Raw genomic sequence first — 10245 nt, 5'->3', positions numbered from 1 at the left:
CATTTTCTTTGAGCTTCTTTAATTGCACATTATATCTATTGCTCTTCTATGTCTGTGAGTTGAAAGAGATGTTATTTTTCTGGGACCAAAATCCTTGCACACAGTGTCTATTAATAAAAGACAAAGTTCAATTAAAAACCGTCATCTGATGTATCTTTTTTACAGCCACATCATCACCAACAAAACATCTTTTGATTGCAGGAAACGCTCCCCCAGAGTCCTCTCTTGGGTTATGTAAGCCTCCATATCATCCTGTTTTGTATCCGAAGGTCAACCTCTCGAGACAGAAGAAAGAAGAAGCCCTCTCAGATGTAAACATCTCTTTTGAAAGCATTTGGTTGTCATCCTGAGAGAACAGCTGAATGCTGATCAGCACAGTTGAAGGTTGTTCAGAGTGTGGCTCAGAGAGCGTTTACTTATTTGCGAATAAAAAAACATGGTCCTGTAGATATTGTTTGCAAATTCTTAGAAAAAGATAGATAAGAGAGCATTCAGAGAAATTGAAATGATTACTTTTTTTTAACCTTCGTTGTTATTCTTTCCGCTTCATACACTTTTGAAGGTTTGCAAATAGAAGAAAACACATACAGTCTAAGATATTAATCGCATTTTACATATTGCACTTTTCCTGTGTTCCTTGGACGTCATGATTTTATTTGGTTTCAGAGTTAAAACAAGTGAAAAACACGTATTCCCTTCTTTCCACTTCTCTCTCATATAACTGATTACATATGAACATGCTCAAAGAATATTATCACTTTAAATGAACACCAATAGGCATTTATTACAGGATTTCTGCTGCTTTAGTGACTTCCTACACTTTTTGAACATTGTTTTCATCGTGTGTTCAATATTTATTAACATCCATCAGTCTAATCTGATTTAATTTAATTTATGGAATAATCTGCTTTGATGAATATTGATGAGTACTTACTTTATCAAACAGTATCTATAAAAGCCCACAGAATGCACCTTACATACTGAGTGTCTGATTCACAAGCATTAGAGGAGGCAGAATATCGCCCGGTCTGAAACACAGAGATCATGTTGTAGTCCTGAACCATCATAGAGGATGAGGGCAAAAAAAAAGAAACGCAATAAACTAATGACATCAGGTTTCGCCTGCATTCAGGCCACTTGAGGCTGAACAAATTTGAGTATCTGACCAATCTGGTCCGACAGCAACCTTGTTGTTCAAGCATTTACAAAGCAGGCAGAGGGCGAGGGGGAGGTGGGGGTGGGGGGCGGTTTAAAGATTACAGCATTGTTGTAAAACCAGACAAACTGAAAAGCACTGGGCTGATTTCACAGAGAGCTCTGCTGAGAGATGGGTCTTTAATCACAGTTTTCACCATGACCGTTGTCATGTGCTGCCAGGAATCAGGAGCAAGGCATTTGTTTGCCAGTCTGTTTGGCTCAAGTTTCATTCGGTGGTAAACACAAACCACTTTAGCAAACATGCTCAACTAACTTTAAACATGAAGTTGGCTCCCGTCCTCACATCTGTTTGCTCTCCCTCCCCCCTGCACAAACACACACACACACACACACACACACACACACACACACACACACACACACACACACACACACCTGCGCACGCACACAAGCACAGAGCCACACACAGCCACAGCAGGTAAGAGACTGCCGGAGCCGGTCCCGGTGTTGCCCTATTTACATTTTAAATGCTTCCAGCAAGCCCACTACTGTGTTCACAGTGCAGCGCAGCACAGCTAATCTACACACCTAAGGTGCGTGATTGGCTAAAGATAGGAGTCTGCGGGGGTTGAGGCGATGGAGCTGACTCGGACAGAAACAGGGGATGAAGAGTACAGAAGATAAATGCCTGGATGAGTTCATGTGGAAGCAGATTCTGATTAATAACTGGAACGTAAACTTTTTGGAAAACAGCCATGAGGAATCGACACAGACTGAGCTTGTTGTTTAACGGAAACACACCGAGAAGCCAGTGTTCAGAACAGCAGAAAAGTCTCCACTGGATGTCTCTGAAGTATTCTTAAGATTATCAATGGTGTGAAGGCAAGGAGCTTTTCCATATGAATATACTCGAATTGCGTTACTTTCTTAGCCTTGACAAAGCAGTCGTATCATTTAAACCTATTTACATTCAAGCTCGCCACCTGAAACTGCACTGATCATCTGACACAAACTGATGCGTAATTGTGAAGGGAAGTGGAGAACGAAAGATTCATGGTTTTCTAAAGGTTTTACGAACAGCCCTCGATATTTTGATGCCCAGAAATAAAACACAGTGTAAAACAGTTGCCCTTTCAAGTTAAAATAAAAGTAAATAAATCCCTGATTTAATACGTGAAGGCCTTGTGTATAGGTTTGCTAGGAAACATTAGGGAACAGGCAGGATAAAGAACACTTGCTCTTAAGCGTGCCAGAAATCAGGTGATGGAGAAGTTTGAAGCAGGGTTAGGTTATTAAAAGAGCATAACCTTTGAACTTTTAAACACAGAGCTCTGTTCAATCCACGATATAAAAACAGGAAAAGTGTGGCACAACTGCAAATCTGCCGAGTTAAACTGTAAGGCCAGGCAGTAATCCAAGAGGGAGAAATCTCAGAAGCAGCTAAGGGTCCCGCGGCAACTCTGGAGGAGCTACAGAGATCCAAGATTCACGTGGGAGAATCCTGTTGTCAAGATGACTATTAGCTAGACAGCCCACAATGCCGTATGTTCATGAATACCAACACTCCACATCATTCTGAGAACACCATCCTCATGGTGAAGCACGGTGGTGGCAGTGTCATGATGTGGGAAGGATTTTGTTCAGCAGCTGGTTACAAGTGGGAAGGTGGTAATTAGAAAAGTATGCACTGCAACTGCAGTTGGAAGGACTTGGGACTGAGGCTTGACATTCACCTTCAAGTATGCATGTCAACAGCTCAAAATATATAGCATCAATAGTGGTTTGTATTGAAGCACATTAAAATGGCCCAGTCAAAGTTAGAACCTAAACACAATTAAGAAACTGTGGCAGGGTTGAAAATTGATGTTCCTTGACTGAGCTGTAAATATTTTGCAAAGAAAAAATAGGCAAAATGTCAGCCTGGTATGCTTTAATACACCTAAAGTTGTTATGGGTGCAAGACATGGTTCTACAAACTAACTATCAAACGTGCTAGTGATGTGTTTGTGCTAATTATAAAACACATAGAATGTAAAATGAGTACATTTGCAAGATAAGGCTTACAAAATAATTGTCACCTTTTCAAGTTTGAGAGTAGGAACTGTGTTTAATCAAATCTCACAAACTTATCTTCCTTAGGGAAGATAAAGAAAACGACATCATCATTCAAAAAAAAAAACAAAAAAAAAAACAATATCAACATTATCCCCAAAAGACAAACCTTCATCCAATGCTTACAAGCGAAAGATGTGAAATTATAGGTTTTTCATCAAGCCCAAACAAAGACAGGCAAGGGGCAAAAAGCCTTGAACCCCAGTGAACTCAGGCACCACTTTGTCTGCCAAGGCCTCGGAGAGGACCGATCAGTGGGAGCCAAATGCTGCTGTCCCTTAGAGTGTAAATGTGTGTGTGTGAGAAGAGTCCACGGTGGGGGGCTGGGGAAGGAGTCGCCGGGATTGTTGTGCGTGTGTGGAACAAAAGGCGCTGATTAGAGAAATCCTGCAAAAAAAAAAGGCAGGAGAGGAGGTGTCAAAAGTGATACAGTAGAGAAACCCTCTGAGCTGGAGCTCAGGTGCCTTCCTCTCGCTCTCATGAAGCTCGTACCCACACCCCGTCTGCACATTCGTTCTTCTAATCAACAAACCGGCTCTCATGCAGCCTACCGAGAACAAACTAGAGACTGTGTTTCAAAGAAATACTAGCATTACAGCAATTTTAAGAGGTTTTTTTTATTATTATTTTTATTAATATTTGCGGTAATGTTAGCTTTAATTGTCATAATAACGGTTTATGTTACACAGAAGCAGAGTCTGTTTTTAATGAGAGATACGGCTTACCACCCAGGGTGCACAATTTAGGGAAAAAAAAAAAAAAAAAAACCTGACAGATTTGGCAGTGGTCACCTCTATTAAGCTGCTGGCTACCTTGCTATCCTAACAGCATAATAACACTCCTAAAAAGCCATTATGGCTCTTGGTTTTGGTCTCCTCCTACTCGGGAGATTTTAAGTGGCCAATGCTTTTACAAACGTTCTGGAAGCGCCATCGAATATGACATTTATAAACATTTGTAGAAACACATAAAATTGCTTCTTTTTTTTTTTACAGCTAATTTGAAGCTTTAAAAACCAACATTCATTGAGATAAGCTTCAAAACTGTGTATATTTAGATTGATCAGGCTTCGAGTTTAGGAAGGTTACAGGTATCACAGTCTCTGTAAATTCAGAACCTATTTCATAAAAAAATAAAATAAAATAAAATAAATTACTACTTTGCTGTTTTGTTGATGAAAGAGACAATTCCACCTCATATGGTGTCCCGGGCTGGAATCGCCACTGAACACAAGTGAGCAGTGAGTGTTGCTGAGGACTTGGCAAATAACCTTGGAAGTGACCTGCTGACAGCTCTGAAGCAGAACAAAAACAAAAGTGAGTTAATAAAATCCTAAAAGCACCGATACTCAACTACCCCGGAACCCCCCTCCTCTTATTCTTATGGCACCTAACACATTGGCTTTTGTTAACACTTCACATTGAAATTGACCCTGGCTCAACGTGAAGAGACGGGAAGGAGAAGGAAGAGCACGAGGAAGAGGGCGGAGGGAGGCGTTTCACATACAAAGAGAGAGAGGGCGAGAGAGAGGGCTGAAAAAAGTGGGATAGAAAATGCGATTCGGCGATTGACAATTTCCTGATGTGAGGTTCCGCCTATCAGCCCCCCAAATCGGACAGGAGCTACATGCAAGCGACGGACTAGCTCATAGTGTCAGATCACCACGACGCGAACGGTGTAACCTTCCGCCGTGATTGATTGTGACTTTGTTTGAGACTCATGTTGGTCTCAGGACGCCCAGGTAAGAAATGATGAAATTATTTTTCTATTGTTTTAACCTGTTAACTTAACGTCGACTGATTCGGATTGAACAACCAAAATGTAGGCAGCTCTTGCAATGATAACGATGATGATTGCATTGCTGTAGAATTGGATAAGTATAATTACCCCACGCAAAGTTATCGATGAGTTTATTTACACAGCACTTTCCATGTACAAAGGGCAAGACAGACGGCTTTATATCGGAACAAAACAGGAAATAAAGAGAAGAAATTCAACAAGGCAGACAAACAAACAAAAAAGAGTTAAAGGCCAAGCATGTAAATGAAAATTGAAGGACTTAACTCAGTTGTTCTAATGATGATGATGACGACGATGAGGTAGCCTGGATAAGGATGTTAAAATTAATATAATAAATAATCACTTCAAGTTAAACTTTTAGTTACAGCAAGTTATTTGATTGGTATATAGGTTATCAATAAAATAAAGAATATATTATATTGATCAATATGAAGTTAAAAACACAAAAAAACCCAGATATATTTAACTTGAAAAAACTCTTCAAGGCCTTACCAAGAAAATGATGCCTTATCATGGATTTTTGTTTTTGCTTTAAATATGATCAAAACACTAGTTTAGAAGACATAAGGGATCCTGGGTGTTTTTTTTATTTTTTTTTTTATAAATGTTGATCAGATGAATATACAGGACTATGACCTTTAAAATTAATTAAGAGCACCTTACAATAATTTCTAAAATACACAGGTGGAAATGTTTTGATAATAAGAGTTATATGTTCTCTCTTTGAGGTCTTGATTATATCTAATCAAGCTTGAATGCTTGATTAGCATTCAAGCAGATGGATGTTGGCGTAGTTGTAGAGATGCTTTATTTATTTATTTATTTTTTTTATAGTTTATATAGAGAGCTTTATAGCTCTCTATATGTTCAGGTTAGACACATTCATTAAAGTCTGGACTGAAAGAGAAACTCTGGATGTGCTCTCCTGGTAATAAAATGTGCTTTTAGTTACATGGTTTAGATGTGATAGGAAAGCAAAACTTAATTTATTATTAAACCCAGGTTTTCAATTTGACAGGAAGAGTTCTGGATTAGTTTTTAAGTTTTTCATCTGTGAAGGTCATTACTAATTATTAAAACTTTAGTTTTGTCCTGATAAGCTGAATAAAATCCTCTGCCACTTGTTGGTCCTCTGGGTGTCAGCTTTAAAAAATTTACACCATCTATCACAGCAGCATTGTTTATATGTCATGAAGTTGGGATTTCATAGAAGCATATCTTTCTTGCAGGGTTTTTTGAGTGTGCTTTCCATGTTCATAGAAGTTGTTCAATCATATGTTGAATATGAGTTTATTTAGTAAAATGTGGTGGTCAACTGCACCTTCTTATTTCAGACAATGCCTCCAATGTTAGTTGTGAGAGACACAAAAATGGTAAGGAAAAATAATCCTTCATTATACATAATTGACCGTCTCAAATCCATTGATGAGTGATAAAAAGTGCTGCAGTTTGGTGCTTAAATTGTCATGTCGACAATGAAACGCTGTCTCCTTTCTCCTTGCAGCTCTCCTCAAACCTACAGGTATGATCCAAAGGAATGAGGTTGTGCTGTCCGTCCTGCGAGAGCTCCAGGAGGCCACAGAGAGCCCCGGCCTGGATGCTGTGATCAGAGTGGCTGTGGGTGCAGAGCGGGCCCTCCCTCCTTTTCAACCCCCTACGGCCCCCTGTCAGGATTTTGCAGAATGGACGCATGTGGACAAAGCAGCCCGTGCTTTGTACCCTGCCGATGCACCCAGGAGACTCCTGCCTCTGAGCTGTAATGGAGAAGGCAACTTGCTGTTTGATGCTATAAGTACACTGCTTGTGGGCAACACTGGACTCAGCTTGGAGCTGCAGGTTAGTGGGCAGAACTACATGTGTATGATTTAACCTGCTGTGTTGGGATTTTGTAGCTTTGTAAGATCAGATTTAATGATATTCTCCCTCCCAGGTGAGGACTGTGGTGGAAATGGCGCTGTGGAAAAGATACTACTTATCAGGGATGATCGATTCTAAGATGATGCTCCAAGCTGTCCGATTCAGTCTTAGTGCAGAAGAGTCTGAAGACATGCTGAACCTGCCTGTAGCTGTCCTGGAGGCCATCTTTGATGCAGATGTGAAAGCGTCCTGCTTCCCTGGTTCCTATGCCAACATGTGGCATATTTACGCCCTGTCATCTGTACTCCGGCTCAACATCTATTCCATCTACCCCATGTTCAACCTCAAGATCAGACCCTATTTCAATCGACTGATACGCCCAAGAACCTGGCCCGAAGACTCGGAGCCACAAACCATTCACATAATGTGGTCTGGGGACATGCAGTCCGAGTCCTTGTTCAGGCCCAAATATTTTGTCTCCCTGGTTCAGGAGGATTTTCTCATGTGTGGAAGCCCTGAAAGTGAGGAGATGGTATCTCCGCACAGGAGCGAGGACCAGCTGAACCAGAAGTCGCAGTTCTCCTACCCAAGTCTCAAGGATAAGTACAACATCACCAAAAGGACCTTCTACCGCTGGAAAAGGCAGACGCAGGAGAACTGCAAAAAGTCCACAGCGAGGTATGAGGCAAAATACTTTCTCCAGGCCTGCTTCTTGGAGGGCAAGCTCATTCCCCTGCATCAGTTTAAGGAATTGTTCCCTGATATCTCAAGGTCATCGTACTACAACTGGAAGCATGAGCTCCTGAAAACTGGAGGACACTTCTCCACATCCTCCTCGACTGGAGAGGTCAGTCCCGGAGAGAGCACGGAGCAGGAGATGTGGTCCTCACCCGAAACCAAGCAAGACGAGCCGGACCACCACGACAGCGTGGCCAGCATGTTCGGTCTTAACCTGGGCAAGATGGATGCGGAGAGGGCTCAGAATATAGCACACATGCAGGAAGCGAAACGCTGCCTGCAGAATTGCATTGCCATGAACACTTCCTTCCCTTTCAGGATATTCAAGAGAAACTTCCCAGGAATTTCGCGATCAACCTACTACAACTGGAGAAGAGAAGCCCTGCTATTCAGTCGGGCGTACAAAGGCACCGTCGGCAGCAGCGAAGACAGCTCAGATGCCGACAAGAGCGAGAGCCCAAAAGGTCAGCTGCTGATGCTGCCTGGCTTTCCTCAACACACCGTGCCGAAGATGAGGGTCTGGGGACACAAGCACAGGAGATTCACGCTGGCTTATCTGAGTAGCAAACAGTTAAGAGAAGCTGCAAAGTTGCATGTTCAGAAATCTAACTGGTCCTTGACAAAATTCAAGCTCAAGTTCCCCTCCATCTCCTCGTGCTTCTACTGGTTGTGGCGCGGCTGCCAAAACCACAAGACAAAGAAGGTGACGACCACCCAGGGTGCAGAGGGCAATGTACTACAGAGCACAGAAAGTAACGTCAACAAGACAACGGTGAAGCAGGATGGGCTCCCATTTGCCCAAATCCCCCAGTACCTGGAATGTCCCGCCATGCCTTCTTTTGATGTCCCGCAGATAAAGCATCCCTTCCCCAGCAGGGTGCCCCCGGAGGGACAGATGTTTTCAGTGGATGTCGTAGCTCTCGCCAACTTCAAGGCCAAAGCCAAGCTGTTCCTTCAGCAGCGTTTCGAGGAGAAGTCCTTCCCCACGTTCAAAGAATTTCGATCCTACTTCCCGTTCACCGCGCGCTCGACATACTACATGTGGAAGCGAGCTCTGTACCACGGCGTGTCACTGGTCCATGGGTAAATCAGTGTAAGCTTGAAGTAATCTAAACTACCTGCAGTGTTAAATCCACATTAAGTAAATTGGCTTAGCCTTGCCTTTGGATCATTTCTACCTCCTGAACATTTGCACGTGTGAAAAGAAATCAAGTTGCGGGTCTGTTAAAACACATTTTTCCACTAAAGGCAAAAGGCAGTCCAGGCCCGTCGTTTAGTCGTTTTGGTTTTCTTTTCTTTTTTTTTTTTTCTTATGAAGCTGTTTTTCTTCGATTCTCTAGAATGTGACTTTCGTACTTTGGATTTTGTTTTTTTTTAAGTAGCTTTTTATTGTTGTGTGTTTGCATGTAATCTCTGAACTGACGGCATCAGTTGCAGTTTGAAAATTTGTTTGTTTCTTCACAGCTAAAAAGCAGCAGGTATTTGCTTATGCAAATTGTTCCTCTTTGTTCAAACGTCCGAGCCCCATTTTTATCTTTAAGATGCAGAATGCAAAGATTTCCACTGTTAACGCCTTTTTCTTAAGTTTTTGGTGTTTGAATGCCTGTTTTTCAGGAAATCCTCACTTGGTTTTGTCACACTAGATTTGCACTGAAATGATACCAATCACAGTACTGAATGTATAATATTAACCAATTATGCACAAGCTTGTTAAGTGGGTTGAGTCTGTTTTTTGAGGTGGAAGAAACTTGAATCTGACTACAGTTGATGTTTTGTTTTATTCTTTTTTCTAATCTGTAGCGTTTTAAAACTACCTATTTCACTTGAAGGGTGAAGGATTTTTCTGTATAAGCTAAATTTTTGTGCTGGTGTTTTTATTTTTTTGTGCTCATTGCATGTCCAAACCACTGACATTAATTTTTGAGGGCTGGGTGAGTAGTTATGTAATCTTCAGCTGTTTGTCAATAAACAGTCAGCATGCATTAACATAATTGAATCTTTTGTATTATTATTTTTGATTTACGTCTTTATGCAAGAGGTTATATTTTTGAAGTATTGAAGCTGAGGGTTTCAGTTGCAAAGGTGCAGTATATTTGATGATTTATTTTGACAAATAAAGTAGAGGGATGCAGAAAACCCCCCCCCCCAACAACTGGAAAATCATAACTGGAAAACAAAATGTGAAGCATAACTGAAAAAGATCAAAATCCCGTGGTAGCCTCGGCCAAAGCAGGTCAAATGAAGCCACTGGCATCAGAATAGCTGTGAGGGCTTTTGTGTTCTTCTCACCATCTCCTCTCCGTTGAACTATTGTGTTTATGTAAATGTCCAGGAGCCTGTAGGGAAAAGGGAGGAGGGGCTAATTGTATGTATGCATGGAGTTTGAAGTGAGATAAGGCCAAGAACATCCAAGAGTTTTGGAGGTGGAGGGAGGGGACTTGAGGTATACAGAGCAGAAAAGGGGGCTGGGGCTGTGTGTGTCTTTTTGTCTTAACTCTGTTAGAAGTACTGGGGTAATTTAGTGGAAGGTGTTGCATAGAAACTTCTATTAACAGTTCACAAATAATGCAGCGAGACTGA

General features: G+C 41.5%; 1 protein-coding gene across 2 annotated transcripts; it reads left to right on the top strand.

Annotated features, from left to right (window-relative positions):
• Positions 1 to 4781: 4781 nt before the first annotated feature.
• Positions 4782 to 9656, top strand: vrtn (vertebrae development associated). 2 transcript variants are annotated; one of them, XM_015045798.1, is made up of 4 exons: positions 4782 to 5011; positions 6405 to 6443; positions 6575 to 6906; positions 7001 to 9656. In XM_015045798.1, exons 1-4 carry the CDS (start codon positions 4990 to 4992, stop codon positions 8750 to 8752), a joined length of 2145 nt encoding a protein of 714 aa, XP_014901284.1. In that variant the 5' UTR covers positions 4782 to 4989; the 3' UTR covers positions 8753 to 9656. The 2 variants fall into 2 exon arrangements, with proteins under 2 accessions (XP_014901284.1, XP_014901285.1); XM_015045799.1 differs by lacking the exon at positions 6405 to 6443.
• The last annotated feature ends 589 nt before the right edge of the window (positions 9657 to 10245 follow it).

The sequence above is a fragment of the Poecilia latipinna genome, unplaced genomic scaffold, assembly GCF_001443285.1.
Source record: "Poecilia latipinna isolate Pla-1442-1.1 unplaced genomic scaffold, P_latipinna-1.0 Scaffold744, whole genome shotgun sequence".
In the NCBI taxonomy this organism is placed as follows: Eukaryota; Metazoa; Chordata; class Actinopteri; order Cyprinodontiformes; family Poeciliidae; genus Poecilia; species Poecilia latipinna.
This window is presented reverse-complemented; position numbering and strand designations above follow the sequence as displayed.